The 16,298-nt window shown below is 53.6% G+C and overlaps 7 protein-coding genes across 7 annotated transcripts; 5 read left to right on the top strand and 2 right to left on the bottom strand.

The window, feature by feature from the left end:
• Positions 1 to 692: 692 nt before the first annotated feature.
• Positions 693 to 3,533, bottom strand: SAICODRAFT_8010 (uncharacterized protein; the record flags this gene model as incomplete). The annotated part of the gene is made up of 1 exon (XM_019171186.1): positions 693 to 3,533. The coding sequence occupies one exon, from the start codon at positions 3,531 to 3,533 to the stop codon at positions 693 to 695; it is 2,841 nt and encodes a 946-aa protein (XP_019023693.1).
• Positions 3,534 to 4,597: 1,064 nt separating this feature from the next.
• SAICODRAFT_71763 (uncharacterized protein) lies at positions 4,598 to 6,961 on the bottom strand (the record flags this gene model as incomplete). The annotated part of the gene is made up of 4 exons (XM_019170709.1): positions 6,437 to 6,961; positions 5,502 to 6,383; positions 5,201 to 5,340; positions 4,598 to 5,074 (listed from the first exon to the last, which is right to left on the bottom strand). The coding sequence occupies exons 1-4, from the start codon at positions 6,720 to 6,722 to the stop codon at positions 4,598 to 4,600; spliced, it is 1,785 nt and encodes a 594-aa protein (XP_019023694.1). The 5' UTR covers positions 6,723 to 6,961.
• Positions 6,962 to 7,481: 520 nt separating this feature from the next.
• SAICODRAFT_8012 (uncharacterized protein) lies at positions 7,482 to 7,985 on the top strand (the record flags this gene model as incomplete). The annotated part of the gene is made up of 1 exon (XM_019171188.1): positions 7,482 to 7,985. One exon carries the CDS (start codon positions 7,482 to 7,484, stop codon positions 7,983 to 7,985), a length of 504 nt encoding a protein of 167 aa, XP_019023695.1.
• Positions 7,986 to 8,499: 514 nt separating this feature from the next.
• On the top strand, positions 8,500 to 9,768 carry SAICODRAFT_49689 (Gcd10p-domain-containing protein; the record flags this gene model as incomplete). The annotated part of the gene is made up of 1 exon (XM_019168976.1): positions 8,500 to 9,768. A coding segment is annotated over one exon (1,269 nt), but the record flags the coding sequence as incomplete, so codon positions are not given.
• Positions 9,769 to 10,119: 351 nt separating this feature from the next.
• SAICODRAFT_71765 (WD40 repeat-like protein) lies at positions 10,120 to 11,413 on the top strand (the record flags this gene model as incomplete). The annotated part of the gene is made up of 2 exons (XM_019170710.1): positions 10,120 to 10,200; positions 10,256 to 11,413. 2 exons carry the CDS (start codon positions 10,123 to 10,125, stop codon positions 11,411 to 11,413), a joined length of 1,236 nt encoding a protein of 411 aa, XP_019023697.1.
• Positions 11,414 to 12,213: 800 nt separating this feature from the next.
• SAICODRAFT_41831 (uncharacterized protein) lies at positions 12,214 to 13,983 on the top strand (the record flags this gene model as incomplete). The annotated part of the gene is made up of 1 exon (XM_019168677.2): positions 12,214 to 13,983. A coding segment is annotated over one exon (1,770 nt), but the record flags the coding sequence as incomplete, so codon positions are not given.
• Positions 13,984 to 14,853: 870 nt separating this feature from the next.
• Positions 14,854 to 16,258, top strand: SAICODRAFT_131021 (uncharacterized protein). Its single transcript, XM_019165425.1, has one exon. It carries the CDS (start codon positions 15,046 to 15,048, stop codon positions 16,051 to 16,053), a length of 1,008 nt encoding a protein of 335 aa, XP_019023699.1. The 5' UTR covers positions 14,854 to 15,045; the 3' UTR covers positions 16,054 to 16,258.
• The last annotated feature ends 40 nt before the right edge of the window (positions 16,259 to 16,298 follow it).

The following is a 16,298-nucleotide window of genomic DNA, read 5'->3' on the forward strand; positions in this document are numbered from 1 at the left end:
ATAACAGTGAAGATGTGTCCCTAGACGCGTACGTAGTCTAGCTACAGGGCCGCCGATGATTGGCGAGAAACACCTTGTGTCTGTTTTCCTGGTGAAAGCCGCAGCCAAGAGCTGGAGCGGTTGCTGACGTCGACATCAATATCGACGCGTACTTCACAGCGCGAAGCAGCGACAATTTTGCGCGCGCGCGTACGCTGAGTCTTCACGAGGCGCTAGCACCGAAGAAGCGGACAGCAACCTTCAGATCAGTTGATTGTGGCAGATATACGTCCGGTTCTCCTCTGAGCAGGATTGGATTAGACGGAAATAAGGAGGACACGGGGATAGCTTGGCGTTTCAGATGTCAACACTGACCCTTGACATGATCTATATGGATTTCATTGACGATAAAGCTAGGGAAGTTCAAAGCATGTGCACGTGCCCACAACCTCGAGCTCTTATCTTCAGCTTGCATTCGATTTTGCAGAGTGGGCAGCTAGCGTAAATGATCATTTTCAAGTCCGTAAACGATCTTTCACGACTTCTTGGATTCCCTATCTGCGTGATCGTGAGTAAAGCCAATATACTCCAAAGTCCTATTTCACGCCTACCCCTCTCCCGCTACTCCCCGATATAAAGATCACAAAAGACAGACCAGGTATCAATATCTTAAAACTCCCAAAGCACATAAACTACCCCACCCCTCCCATCCCTCAATCCGTCCTCAACCTCAGCACCAGATCCCTCAACGCCTGAATCGGCGCCTGCAGCTCCCTCGCCATCCCCAAATCCTCAACCCACCAAAACGCTGTACACATCCCATAAACAGCCTCCTGGAAAACCTCCTCCGCCCCAGCACCATCATCAATAAACGTCCGCATCGCGGTACGGAGGTGAACGAGGACGGGCTCAAATGCACGACGGGCGGTGGGGTCCATGCCCCAGAAGTTGAAGTAGATCGGTTCGGAGATTTCTTGGATTTCGGCTGCGATGGTTTGATTTTCGGTCATTTCTTCGGGGTTTTCTGGGAGGTCTCGAACGGGTGCTGCTTCTTGCACTGCAAGAGCCTGTTGAACAGGAGGCTGCTGGACCGGAGGCGGCGGAGGTTGTTGGACTACTCGTGGTGGGGCTGGCGGCGGAATAGATCCAGGCGCGGGTTGGAAAGGCACAGCGCCATGAAACTGCACCTCCTGAAACTGAATAGGTCCAGTAGGTGCGCGGAACGGTATCTGCCCAACCATCGGTTGCGGGAAGTGCGTGAACCGTGACGATGCTGATGGTGGTGCGGGTGCAATCGACGGGATTGTGGCCCGGAATGGGGTCATTTCCACGCCTGGAGGCGGCGCCGCATGCCCTCGAGCCATTCCCGTTCCCGGTAGACCTTGTGGCACGACCGGTGCTTCTCCCATGACCACATCCCAGCCATCGCCGTTGGTAACCGGACCGCTTTCAGCTTGTTGTGGTCCAGCAGCTCCAGAATCACTCGAGGCCTTTTTAGCATCCTTCTCTTTCTTCCGCTTCTTATTCGGCTTCTCCTTGGGTGTTTTCGGCTGACTTGACTCGTCCTCTTCCTCTGCGGCGATATTAGTCGGTAACGACGTACGCGGTCGCTTAGCTTTTGCAAAGTTGAGTTTTGATTGCGTCGGGTCTTCTGGACCTGCCGGTGCAGGTATAGGCGCAGACTTGCGACGCGACCCCTTAGACTGCCCCAGATCCTTCTGCATCGCAGACTTGCCGTAAGGCAAGATATCCTCCTCCGCATCCTCCTCATCCGTAGATTCCTCCGCCATACTCTTTGGTGCCGAACGACGAGTGGGTCGCAGGGACATAATGGCCTCCCTCTCCTTAGCTTTCGCCATTCTTCCTGACCGTCTCCTGTTCGTCGTGTCCTCTTCTTCGCTTTCCTCACCCGAGTCCTCCCTCAGTGTCTTCTTTCTGCCCTTATTTCTCGATCCAATGCGAGACGTCGCAGGTGAGCTGGACTCCTCAGACTGTGCAGGCGATCGAGGAAGATTCGGCTCGGCTCTTTCGCCGGCGTTATTGTTCACCGCTGCCTCTAGAGCCGATTTCGTATCTACATCACCATCCTTCGAGCTGTTCAAATTCTCCCTCGGTAGTAAGTATGCAGCCTGTTTGATCGTCTTCCTCGACTTCAAATCCATCTCCCACCATGCGTTCTCGGTAGTGCTCAACCATTCCAGCTCCTCCTTAGAAAGCTTATCCAATATTTTCGGGGAGCCAACTCGGCCTGCGAGGACAGCCACAGACATCGGATCAGGCACAGCAAACTCGAAGTTCAGATAAACGTGTTTATCGTTTCCAGGTGTCGAGAATAATGGGATTTCCATACTGTCGAAGTCTTTGGCCGCTCCATGCGCAATGTCATCACTCTCAAACTGCAGGTAAATGAGCGGGTATCCATCCTGCAAAGCATAACTCGCTTCCTCCTCGAATTTATCGATTTGGTTACGTCGGAGTGCCTGGAGAATGCGATGATGGATTTCTATCTCGATGTCCCCTTTGGCGGCGTTGACTTGCCGAACGGGAAAGTTATTCATGTCAAGAATCTCTCTTCTCCAGTCGAACTGCAACCATTTTGTTGGTTGGCCTTTTCCAGCCAGATGGAAAGTGGCTGTATCAGGCTTCTTTGGCTTCTTTGGCTTTGGACCGGATGCAGTTTGAGGTGTATCGCCATTGGAGTTGGCCGTCGAAAGTTGCGACCGCGCGGTGTCGAGGCGCATGTTTGCGAAATCTGCGCCAACCGGTGTTACTGGTGGAACCATGATGTCCGGCAAGCTTCCTTTCTTTCCGTTCTCCTTAACGTCCGTGTTCGCTGTCTTCCCTAAAACGCCATCCTGTGCGCCAGAGTTAGTAACAGGAGCAGCTACGGCATCCTCCATTTGCGTGTCTTGTCCATCTGCGTCTGGGGTGTTATTTGAGGCTTTGGATTGCGAACTGGGTACGGCTTCTGATCCGTTCGCATTGCCGTCTGTCGCGTCTGTAGGTTGTAATGGATTTGGACCAGATGCTGTCCCTGGTGCTGTACCTGAGTCTGTCGTATCCTTCGATACTGGCCGGCTGCCTTTGTCAATTTGTGGCATACTCGCGTCCAGAGCCGGGTCCATCCACCTCACCCCACTCATGTTGATGTAGAGTCGAAGGTTCGCGTACGACTCGACGATCTTCCCCGTGCCATCCGCAACATCGACAGTCCGAAAGTTCACAGATTTCCCATCTTCATATTTAAGGTCGATGTAATGAGGTTTTCCGTCCAACGCACGCGCTACTGACTTCGCAGAAGCCTTGTCGTGAAACCTGAAGAAGATATGGAATTGATCTTTGGGGTTCTCCTCGTTTACCGCATGCCCAGTGCACTTATCCATCAGACCCCTTTCCGTCAACCGAGCTCTGATTCCTTCATAGATCTGCTTGCTGAAGTACTCCGCCTCCGGTTCTGTCCAAGGCGGGGATCCGTTGAGCCAGTCGAACCTCAGAAGCTTGCCAGCTTGCTGATTGAGGTTCGGCTCGCACTTGAAGATACCAAGATGAGCCATCTGGAGTCGATCAGACTGGGGTATATTATCGATTGTTTGCTATTGCTGGTAAAGTCGTTCCGCGCCGCGTTCGGGATGTCCAGGTCCCCTGCCGACCGCGTCGCGCTTGTGTATTGGCGGTGGATAAGTACCGTAATGATGCGTGAGCAACACCTGACAGCTAAGGCTCCATTGGTCGTGTGTGTTTTCGAATCTTTTTCGTCAGAATCCTTCGTTTCTATATGGGAGTGTCGGGTTCTGAGGACCTTCGCGAATTGGGATCAGGCTTGGTTAGGCTATGAGGCTAATCTCGACAGCGGAAGACCGCGAATGTCTGATTATGATTTAACTGAAAATATTTGTTGCTTCACTGATACCCCTCAGTTGCAACCGCTCTTAGATTATTCCACGTCAGCTCCCCAATAGTATCACACAGGCGCTGCCGGAGCCTAGTTGGTGTTGGATGCCAGGTTTCGGAACGGGAAGCAGCTAGCCATGATTTGGCTCACCCAGCTTAAATAAGAGCACAGGAAGAACTGAAGGTCAGGCCCCCATTCCTGCCGAAAGCTACTGCATACGAAGGTTTTCTTTTATTATTCACGGGTGAGCTGCGAGCGGCATAAGGCGTCGCCCAAGCCTGTATTGCAATGTTCATCAATGCAGATGTTCAGAACGCCCATCTTTTGTCTCTCCCGAGTCAACAACGCCCTCTTTCATCCCTATCCCCTACTTGCTACCCACTTCGTATGTTGTGCTGGTTCTGAAGCAGACTTCTGCTTTCCTACCGATGGACCTTCACCAAAACCTAAACCTAACGTTGATCATGTAGCTCAGTGATAAGCTTGCAAAGCATTTTCCTTACTATCGTCAGGCAATATCAACTGTTAAGTTAACTCGCATACTGCCTAATCAAGTATCTCGTGTCCAAAAAATCTTCGTACAAGTTAGCTAAAACTTTCCCACGCAAGTCGAGCTCGGTAAATTGAAGTCTGGAATAGAGAAAGCCCAGGTCCATCTGTCTCGACACATATAAAAGTTTGAATAACTCCGCTGCTCTCAGCTTGAGGCCCCCTCGTTGATTCAAATCACGTTTTCGGTAACGTGACCGAGACGTATCGTGTTATCATCATTAATTCCGGAAGGCCTTGCCTTTCTTTGGCCACATCCAGATAAAAAAACGCACTGCGAAACTCATAGAAAAGGCGGTCCAACTCTTCATTGCTGACAAACAGGCCCTGTAATACCACCTTGCACGTATCTCTCAAAGCTCTGGTCAGGCGCATGTAACCGCATCGACCTGTTTCGCTACATTGCCAGAAAGCGCTTTCGACCAATTCGGAAATCAGATAAAGTTCTTTGCCCTGAAGAGCAGAGGAGACAATGAAGTTGTTATGGTTACGATTCACAGGCATTGGAGGTCCAGTACTCTCAGTGAAACCTGGAAGCATCTGAACATCGGCGTTTGTGGTGGAAGTCGGACGCACCTGAGGCTCAGCGTTCGTGGTGGTATTTTCAGGCTTCTGAATCTCAGTGACCTGGCCCTTGTGGCGCTTCGGTGCACCCTGTACTTCTGTTATATTGAGGGTCGGTGTTCCTGATGCTCCTCCTCATGTGATCTTTTCGAAATTGCCTGGCAGTATGGTGGTGACCAGCATTGCTTGTTTCAATCTGCAATCTTTGAGACTGACTGGTGTCGCGGCCGCCGAAATTTTGTTCTGAAACGCAAACTGGTCGATATGACCAAGACGCACAACCGTGCCTAGTCTTTCTGGCACATGAATGTTATGAGCGTGGGGATCGAGCGTCTTCAGGGCAGCTCTTGCACCGTCTAAGTTCTCACATGTGACGAGCTAGCTCTACCGAGACCTGACACAGCAATCAGAACATTTAAAGTTTTCTCATTTCAAGAACTCTTAAACGACATCCTATCGTACACCGCCTTTCACTCCCCTCACTCCTTTGGAATCGCCCCACCCTCCCTCAGCCTACCAAAAACCTCCAAATACCCCTCCAACGTATCCTGATACCCCGTCCACCCCATCCCCCTCGCCTTCCCCATACTATTCAAGATATCCCATGTCCGCCCAACACAAAAATCCATAAACCCCCACGTAGCATGACTAAACGCCTCTTTATCCAAGTTATGGCGATCGGCGAGACGTGACCACGCAGCACTGACTTCTGGTTTTTGTGACCAAGTTTCGAGGTGGACGCGGGACGTGAGGAGGGAGGGACCGGGCAATTCGACTTTGTGTGGGAGAGGCGCGGGTTTGTCGAATTGATCTTTTGGTAACTCCACACCGAAATACGCTGCGATTTTGGGCCATGTACGACTCCAGGTATGCAAGTCCCCATTCACGCAGTTGAATGCTTCACCTCCACATGCCTCCCCCAACGCCTGCCACTCCCCGAACTCGGCAATGAGGGGCGCGTAGGAGCTATCATCCCACCCCCTGTAGAATCGTTCATTCCCGGGCCACCAGAGGGGTTCGCCGAGTTCTTTTTGCACGGAGGCGTAGATTGCGATGGTGGTTGCGAGTGACATGTAGTTTCCCTTGGAGTAGCCGCAGATGTCGTTGGGGCGGTTGATTGTAAAGTCCCACTGTCGGCCAACCTTTGAGTTTGCGGGAATGTCCCAAGAGCCGTTCTTGGCCGCGGGCTTGGCGCCGCAGAGATCAGCGAGAATGTCTTCCTGGGTGTAGTAGAAATTCGGGCCGTCGACCCTGGGATCCGTTTCCAAACCTGGGAGACGGTAGGATCCGAGATGGACACCGTAGTGTTTCATTCCCGTGGTGAGCACAATACGCTTGAACTCCTTACTGGCAGCTTCATCGGCCAAGAAGGCCTCCATGAAGTTCTTCAGCATACCACCTGTACCGAAGCGTCAACACTCTGCGCAGACAAGATAGAAGGCCCCTTGGTACCGTTAACTTGACACGCCTTTTCCTCCTCTGCTTCCTCCTTGTACGCCGCCCAAAAGATATGCGTGACCCCCTCCACTCCAGCTTCCTTCAACTGCTTGCCCAACTCTTCCGGTTCTTTCATCAAGTCCAAAGCGACATGTTGGACGTTCTCGGGGTATTTCTCTTTGACGGAGCGGGAGACGGCGTAGATCTTTGTCCACTTGTGGGAGGATTTGGTGAGGTTTTCGATTTGGGCACGGCCGTTGATACCGGTTGCGCCGGAGACGAGGGCGATGAGAGGGGCCATTACGTTGGGTGAGAGGGGAGGTGGTCCTTTTTAAGGTGGTCTTTTCGATGGTCAGCTGGTCGGTGTGTCGTCATTCCCGCGTGCTCGTGTCTCGCCGCGGCCCCGCCCACAGCAATGCGCGAGTGAGGTCAGCAGCGACGGTGAGATCAGTCGAGTGGGTCACCAACTGTGAGCTCGAGTGAGGCAATGATCCCCCGGCTCACCAGCTCTCCCGCTCTCCCACGCCTCCACCACCCCCCTTATCTCCGCGCGCCGTACCTGACACAATCGCGCAACTCCCGCTTCCCACGGCCTCCCCCAGCATGTCGATGTCGCGCTTCATCTTCAAACCCTCCAACGGTCCCTCCTACGACTGCCTCCAACTCACTTCCTCCACCCCTTCCTCTCTCGACCACCACCGCCTAATCTTGCGGATGTATTGGCTGCGAGTGGATATGGGCGGAGCTGAATTGATGGTTGGAAGGGGGGGAAGATGGCGGAAGGGAGGAGACAAAGTACTTGATTGACGGATTTGTATACCATCTATACCCAAATTGCAATTGAATCACTACATTTTCTTTGAGTGCCGTGCCTACACGTCCTTCATCGGAATCGATATTAGAATTCACGTCATGCGCTCACGAACGCGCGCGGCTTTCACATGATTGCCGAGAGTATTCATGGTAAGTCTACATTTACCCTGCCATGAAACCCCCAGACAATCCGTCGACAATGGAGGATCCTACGAGTATAACCTCAGCATCCGTCGGCTTCATAACAATGTCTCCGTACTGTGGGAACGAGTTCGCTTCTCCCGTGTTCAATCGGTTGAGTCAAGGAGCCACAGTCGTCTTCGGAATGCCCGACATCAGTCGCCAAGCTACAACTGCAGCATCGACGACAGCAACAGCTGTAGTGGAGAAAGGCGGGTTCTTCATTTTCAAGGCATCCTCGATGGGTGAGGACGAGGACAAAGGCGACTGTCTCCTTTTCCATCGACAAGGAACTTCGACCAAGCTCACACCCGAACAATACTCCTCCATCGCCCTTAAACTCAAGTCACACTCCTCACCGTGCCCAATACAACAACAGGGGTCTGGGAGCGAGCGTGGTGCGTTTAGGTTCGCGGGTAGTGTGGATGCGAGGAACGTCGCGGAATGGCTTCATTGGACGAGACATGAGTTGGGGTGTTCGAGTTCGGTTTGCGTGAGGCAGGTGCATTGGAGGTGTGTTGTCTCGAACTCGGGAAAGTCGTCGCCGTGGGTGGTGGTGGCTAAATGTTAGGGGCATACAGAGACGCGGGATTCACCTCCGAACAACTAACGAAGACAACGGGAACCGCCACAGACATCTCCTCCCTCTCACCTCTTTCCTCTTTAACAACGAGGATACCAGCGCTCGACTTGATACCCCCCCGCCCACTCCCAGTCCCACGCCGTAAACGCTGCTACCCAGTCGTTGATATCCCACGTCTTCGGAGCCTGTCTGCGCTGCAGGCAAGGGAGGCGGAGATGGAGCTGAGTGAGACGATGCTTACATGGCAATCATAATATTCCGTACGATCATAATATACCAACTTTAATTCTTTTATCGATAAGCGTGTCCTATCTGTGGCTAGTGCGCACGAGCCACACAAAAGTCTGCGAAGACGGCAACACCAAAACAGTCAAGACAGAAAGCATCTCAGGCAATGTCTACACAAGCTGCACCAAATCCCGCCGTTCAGGCATTGGAAGAGGACCGCTCCGCAACTCCTGTCACTCTCGCGTCCTTGGGATCATCGTCGCATGGCGATATCGCACTCGAGGAAACGAGTGAGGAGAATCCCGTGGTGAAGGCAAACCAGCAATTACTCCTCCTGCTACCATCGAAGAACGTCAAAGTCGTGACCGTAACGCCGAAGACTACCATCTCACTCGGTAAATTCGGTTCGTTCAAATCTGACGACATCATCGGAACACCATACGGCCTCACCTACGAAATCCACGAAAACAAGACGATCGTGCCCATTGCTCCCTCCGCCATCGACGAAATCGAAGACGACGTCGGCAACAACCGCGAACTTAACGACGACGCAACCGCACAAACCCTTACATGGCAAGAAATCGAGGCCCTGAAGAAGGATAAGAATATCCAGGGTAAGGAAATCGTGGAGAAAGTCATGGCAGCACATTCAAATTTCGATAAGAAGACGGAGTTTGCGAAGGAGAAGTATCAACGGAGGAAGGAGCAGAAGTTCTTGAGGGGATTTACGGTGTTGGCGCCGACGTTGCCGACGATTTGTGATTACCTCTGGACACGGGATCAACACCGCATCCTCGACATCCGTACTTCATCACTCTCATACATCCTGGCGCAGGCGAACGTGTTCCCCGGTGGCCGATACCTAGTCGTGGACGACACGGGAGGTTTGATCGTAGCAGCCATGCTCGAGCGCATGGGCGGTGAGGGAACACTCATGGTCCTCCACGAAAACGAACACCCCGCCCTCGACGTCTGCCGCTACTTCAACTTCTCGCCTCGCCAACTCTCCCCCGTCAAATCCCTCTCCTGGCTCCAAGCCCTCCACCCAGAAGAAACGGACCCAAGACCCGAGATGCCGGCACTGGAGGCGATCGTGGATGGGAAGGGACATAATGCGGCGAAGAGGTTGGCTGGTAGGCTGAAGAGTTGGGGGAGGGTAGATAAGGCTCAGAAGGATTTCTTGGAGGGTGGGTGGGATGGGTGTGTTGTTGTCAGCACGTTTGATCCTGTCACGATCGTACCGGCTATTTTGCCTTATGTCGAGGGTTCGAGACCAGTGGTTGTCTATGCACCGCATAAGGAGACGCTGCTACAACTCTCCATCCACCTCCACAACGGTACGAAACGCCAAATTCTCGCGCCAACGATCGTGAGTTTGAGAGCGAGGGAGTACCAGACCCTGCCTGGGCGTGTGCATCCCATGATGACGATGGGTGGTGGTGGAGGATGGGTGTTGAGTGGACTGAGGGTTTTGCCGAGTGATATTGAGGCTGTGGCGGGGAGTGCTAGACAAGCCGGACGTGGCAAGAAGAAGAAGGAGAAGAATGGTGAGGCGAAGGAGAAGAAGAGGAGTAAGGGAGGGGATGAGGGTGCTGAGGAGACTTTAGAGGAGAGTCCCGCGAAGAAGACGAAAATTGCGGAAAATGGTGATGCGACTAGTACTGAGACCGAGACTGGTACGCCGATGGATACGAGTGCGGATGGGAGTGCGGCTGTTACGGAGGCTGAAGCATAAGCAGGCGTCTTGATTTAGAGAAATTAAACATAAAAATATCAAGTTCGACTATGTCGTATCGTTATGTTCACGCGTGCACCGGTCAAACCTTAGCCCCGTGGCGTTCGTACGACGCCGACGTCGACGTTACACCGCACACCTCGCGTTTCCTGACCGTCCCAAATGCCCAGATCAAGATTAGCTGAGGACTCACCTCACGCAATCATCGCTGCCTTCCTTGAGAAGTTTCATTATACAGATGTGGGGATCACAGGCTGGTTACTGTTCACAGTCGCTGACCATATAGTTGCCACAGACCCTCGACGCCTTCCGCCACGAAACAGGACTTGGCTTCAATGATGGTCCGAAAGCATTGGATCTGGAGGAGTTGTTGGGGGATCGACGGATGAGGGAGATGCAGGCTACGATGCACGCGACGCATGTCCAGGACGCCTTGTCTACCCTTCCTAGCTGGTCGGCTCCTAGTGGGGAGCCGGTGAAGTTCAGAGAGACGGCATGTGTGCACGGTGCTGTACTGAATGCGATGGTTGTCGAAGGGATGGTATGGTTGTCGTATAGTGATGGTGCTGTCGAGGTCAGGACCACACAATCGCTGGACTCTAAGAACCCAGACCATTTGAAAGTGGGACGGTTTCATCCGCATGGACGGAGTCCGGTGTTGAGTATGGTTGTTGATGGTCAGTTCTTGATCACTGGTGGTATGGATGGAAGGATTTTGGTTACGGACGTCCCTCGCAATGGTGGGCCGCATGTGGAGCATGTGCAGACTGTTGCGAAGCATGGGAGGTATGTCGTTCGGCTGGCGATGTCTAGTGACAAGGGGTTCCTTGTTTCTGCGAGTTACGACAATACTGTCAAGATCTTTTGTCGTGACCGGGCGTCACCAGCGTGCCCCGTACCGGCGTGGAAGGAGGAGCGAACGATCACATTCGCGACACAGCCGGAGGCATTGCACATCACCGAAGACAACGAGGTCATTATGGCTGCACGATCATCGAACCTCCTGCAATGTATCAAGCTGTATACAGGTGAGGAGAGGACGATTAACCTGAACGCTGTTGGTGATGACCACGTCTCGTTCTCCCCACTGGACATCGCACCGCACCCCCAAAACCCGAATGTCCTCGCAATTGCGACCCTTCACCCCACAACCCCTTTTCACCGGGTCGTCTTCCTCGACCTCTCTCAATCTCGGGTGATTGGTGACCTATGGACGGATGCGCCGCAAAACGAGTACTCCACTCCACGGGTGGTATGGCGAGGTAGTGGTGATGGAATCTGGGTTAATGGGGATGATGGCGTCTTACGTGGGTACGATGTCAGTACAAAGAGGAAGATTGGGGTGTTAGCGGGACATGAGGGGAATGTTAAGGCGGTTTGGGCTGGGACGGTGGAGGGGAGGGAGGTGGTTGTTACTGGAGGGTTCGATAAGACGGTCAGGTTGTGGTGGTAGAATCGATGGACCCAGGCAATGGAGACCTATTTCGACGTACAACGAGGAATATAGCACCATTACAAGTTCCACCAAAGATCTTGAACTAGTCGATCACAAGCGTATCTAACCTCCAGTTATGGGCTTCGGGATCCTTCTAGCCCGACATACGGCATTCTGCCCGATGGCATCGCCGACGTGAACAGGGTAGATGGATATTTTTGAGGGACTGTGATACAAAGAAGGACGGTTTGTGAAGGACGCAACGCCCATTGAGTGTCCCTAACCTCCGCTTAGCTGCGACCTCTGTAATTCCGAGCTTGCACCGCAGCCGACCCTTCGATGGATTCGCGACTGCCGTTACCCCATGGCCGCTCGGCTTCCCTCACCCAGTACCGCGCATCAAGTTCGAGAAACCCATAAAGGATGCCGAAGTTCTTACCTAATCCGTCTCGGTCCACGATCTCTCCGAGGACCCCTAGCGTCTCTCCAACTTCCCTGCCGCGCCCCACCTTAAATCCCGCGCGGCCCCGCTCAAATTAGCCGAAGCTAACCGAATTGGGTCTGATTGCACTGACCAAGCACTGACAAAATGTTGCGACAATGCGATCCTCGAGACCTATAAAGCCAATTGATCCCTTTAGATTTGGAGGGGAAGAAGACAGGGGAAAGGCAAGATGGTAGCAGCATTGGACAATTCGATTAAGTCAGCCAATGCGCCGGCGTTGTTTACCCAGACGCACTTCGTCGACTCACATACCCTTGCCGGCGGTCGCCTGCACGATGAGCGTGCCGCGTCCATCGACACCTCTTATACTCCATCGGAATGTGTCGACGTCCTCATTGTCGGCACCGGCCCCGCAGGAATGATGGCCGCAGCCTCCCTTTCGCGCCTCTCCATCCCCTTCCGTGCAATCGATCGTCGCGCTGAAGCAATCCCGGCCGGTCAAGCCGATGGCCTGCAACCACGTACACTCGAAGTCTTGCAGCAGTTGGGGCTGGCGCACGAGATTTTGGAAAGGGGATGTCAGATGCATCAGGTTTCGTTCTGGAACCCGAGAAAGGATGGGAAGGGGATTGAGAGGACGAGTCGCGCGAGGGATGTGGTTACGGGTGCAAGGTATCAGCATGAGGTCACGATTCATCAGGGCATCATTGAGAGGCTTTTTCATGAGGATATTGTTTCCCGCCGTGGTGGTGTGGGCGTCGAACGCGAAACTGATTTCATCTCCTACTCTATTCACGAAGGAGAAGAATACCCAGTCCGCGTCACTATCTCCAAGAAAGGCGTGGAGTCAGTAGTCAAGTGCAAATACCTCCTCGGCACCGACGGCGCCCGTTCATCCGTCCGCGCCGCAATGGGCATCTCCCTCGAAGGCGAACACACCGACTACATATGGGGCGTCATGGACGGAATCTGCCGTACGACATTCCCCGATATCAGGTTCCGGTGCGCGATTCATTCCGACGCTGGATCCATCATGGTTATTCCGCGCGAACGCACTCCACGCGGAGTACTCACAAGACTCTATACACAAATGGCGGTGGCGCCCCCCACGAGCGGCGGGGAGGGTGTGGAGAAGGATTCGAAGGAGGAGGCGAAGAGGAGGAGGGGGGAGGTTACGCAGGAGAAGGTTGTGGAGCAGGCGAAGCGGGTGCTGGCGCCGTATGAGTTTGAGTGGGAGAGTGTCGATTGGTATGCGGCGTATCAGATTGGACAACGCGCTGCGCCGCGGTTTCAGAAGGATGGGAAGGTGTTTATTGCCGGAGACGCGTGTCATACCCACTCTCCCAAGGCTGGCCAGGGGATGAACGTGTCTATGATGGATACGTTCAATTGGGCGTGGAAGGTTGGGTTAGTGTTGAAGGGTTTGGCGAAGGAAGAGGTGTTGGAGACTTATGAGGAGGAGAGGAGACAGATTGCCAGGGAGCTGATTGAGTTCGACACGAAATTCTCGAGTATGTTCAGTGGGAAGATTGGGGAGGACAGTGGGTTGACGCATGAGCAGTTCTTGGAGGTGTTCGCGAAGGGGAATGGGTTTACTTCCGGGTGTGGGATTCAATACGCCTCTTCGATCCTCGTTCGTCCTGATGCGGCGGGGGTAATTGACGCGGAGGCGAAGGAGGCGGTGGTACCAGGGAAGAGGCTGTTCAATACCCGTCTCGTAAGGGTGGTGGACGCGAACCCCAGGGACATCCACGACGAGATGCCCGTCAACGGCACCTTCCGTTTGCTCATCCTCGGCGGAACGTTCATTACCTCCTCCACCCGTCCTGCCCTCGACGCCCTCGGCGCATACCTCCCTACCCCATCCTCGCCCCTCGTCCGCTATTCCGGCCTTGTCGAGCCTCTGTTTGTTCATGCTCACAAAGACCGACATGAAATTGAGGTCGTGGATTATCCGGAGACGATTAGGGATTGGGAGTGGGGCTTGTTCCATGATGATACAGGAGCGGCACATGAAACTTGGGGGGTGAATATGAAGAAGGGAGCCTTGGTTGTTGTTAGGCCGGATGGGGTTGTTGGGTGTGTTGCGGAATTGGAGGACGTGAAGACTGTGGAGGAGTATCTGGGTGGAATCTTGGTGTAGGGCTTAGCGGGTAGAGGTTCGGAGGAGGCATGGGAAGAGTGACGGGGTTTGTGTACGTTTAGGGTATCTGTATCAGTTCTGCTTCGATGCTTGATCGGATTCCAATATGAATAAAGGATTTATACTCTGCGACGCAAACGGACATTAGGGTGTCTGTTCAACTTCCAGCAGTTTTGGCAGCCAGAGTTCACACGGTGTACAGATGAACAAGGGAAAGCTCTTCATTCTCATGACAGGTCTGCTTATCGGGCTCTTGTGTGGCCTGACAGCTGCTCCACTCGCCCGTCCGGCCGTGAAGTACTGTAATCTAATAATAGAGTGCTCACACTATACGCGGCCGGGCCGGTTGATGGCCGGGCACCTCCGCAACACCGCCTGATGCCCACGTCAAAATGGAACCTCCACCCGCACGGCAGAACCGAACAATCGGTGTTCCATCAGCTGCAGCCGCTTACCTGCACATGCCGAAACTCTTTTAAAGGTCCATATGGTCCCCCCGGGTGCAGCAGTGGACGGTCGCCGGGTTTCCCCGCCTCCTCCGTACTCTTTAAAGATAATTATGTCAGCGCTCCGCTCAAACTCAGTTACCCAACCACGCCAGCGGCAGACCTTGACTTATTCAACACATCCTTCTGGTCAGGAGCTAAGGAAGAGTTTGGGATACCAGTCAGGACTTGAGTACAGACTGAAGGACACAGCGGGAGCTGCCATGGCAAGCTCAACGTCAAATCCAGGCCTGGCGAGGCCTGTAAGCACCTTAACCTCAATCCACGAAATGATATCCTCCGGATCGACCCTAAACCCCGACCACGACAACACCTTCGTCTTCCTCAATCTCGACGACGTCGAAGCTCATCGTGGGTGCGACTGCCTCAACTTCGCTCTCATCCGACACGCACCAGATCTCCGTTACATCTCTGGCGAAATCAGGAAAGTGGAGGCATACTTTGAGAACCCATTCGCGGGGGATCAACGGATATTCAAGTTTAGGGATTGGGAAAGTGCGGTGAAGGTTGGGCGGGCGCTGGAGGGGAAGAGCATGATGGTGAGGGGCAGGAGTACATGTGGAGCGTTCATGCTGGTTTCATCAGCGGAGTATGCCAGTTCGTGTTCAGCTCTGGCGCGTACGTTGCTGATCGATATGACAGGATTCTAGCTCGTGTACAGACAAGTGCGACGCAGACAACACCGGGTCTCATCCAACTCCCACCTCTCAACACACAATGCTTCCCCGGCCCCGAAGTCACGGCACTCATCACCCCTCCCCTCCGTACCTCATCCTCGCCGAATCCTGCATTGGGTCACACCTCACCCACGCGGCGTCCAGTAATACCCCATACCGGGTCCAACTCTGCCCCGCAAAGTGCCAGTCCTCCGCCCTACGTATACGAACCACAGGATCCACCCCAACCACCCACAGCTAGGTCCATTATTGCACGTCCGAGATCCGCTTCCGCGCCGCGCGAGCTTCGTGCGCGAAGCGCTACGACTGCTTCTGAAGCCGAACTCAGGCAATACCGGCTCGCACTCGAGGATTCCCTCTACACCCTCGAAATTCAGTCACGTAGCCAAGCTGCAAGTTCGAATCCGTCGAATCCTCAGGACTCAGCACAAGTATCAGCGAATCCGAGGGATTCCAGGCGTGAAGCGAGGGAAATTAGGAACAATCCCAGCAGCTCCTGGTTCAGGACTGAGTGGACGAGACAAGATCTCAACGACCGTGGTGCGCTTCCACCAACGCCCACCAGTCCCGAGGTAGCGATGAGTATCATCAGAGCGACAGAAAGCCCAGCTCCTTCTGAAGCACCGACTCAAGGCAACGGCATCGCGGGCTCAGTGTCTGGCCTATCCAGGGTTATTCCAGGTCTTGGACGCCATCACAGACGTGTTGGATCCGGAGATAATCGCCCCGCATCCATGATTGTGCCAAGTACGAACACGGTAGCATCCGCGGATGCAGGCCTGGGTTTGGGAGAGTTTAGGGAGCAGATTTCGAGGATGTATTTTAAGTTGAAGGCGGAGGATCAGGCGAAGTTGGCGGCGTGGATGAAGGGGTTGTGGGAGCCGTAAGTGCCTTCCCCATGATGATGTTTGAAAGATTGATGAAGACGTATCAATATGTTTGGATGGTGCAAAGCTACCTGCCGAAGACTTCGACGTTCGATGGGTTTGTGATCTAGGGCGGAGTGCGGCGGGCCCGACACCCGCTCAAGATCACGCTGATTGAATCATTCTGTTGAACAGAACTTGATATATCTTGATTCGCATAATTTACATCCACTCCTTCCCTTTTCCCTCCAATCTACATTTACAGG

This window comes from Saitoella complicata (assembly GCF_001661265.1).
Source record: "Saitoella complicata NRRL Y-17804 unplaced genomic scaffold SAICOscaffold_14, whole genome shotgun sequence".
Taxonomy (NCBI): domain Eukaryota; kingdom Fungi; phylum Ascomycota; class Saitoellomycetes; order Saitoellales; family Saitoellaceae; genus Saitoella; species Saitoella complicata.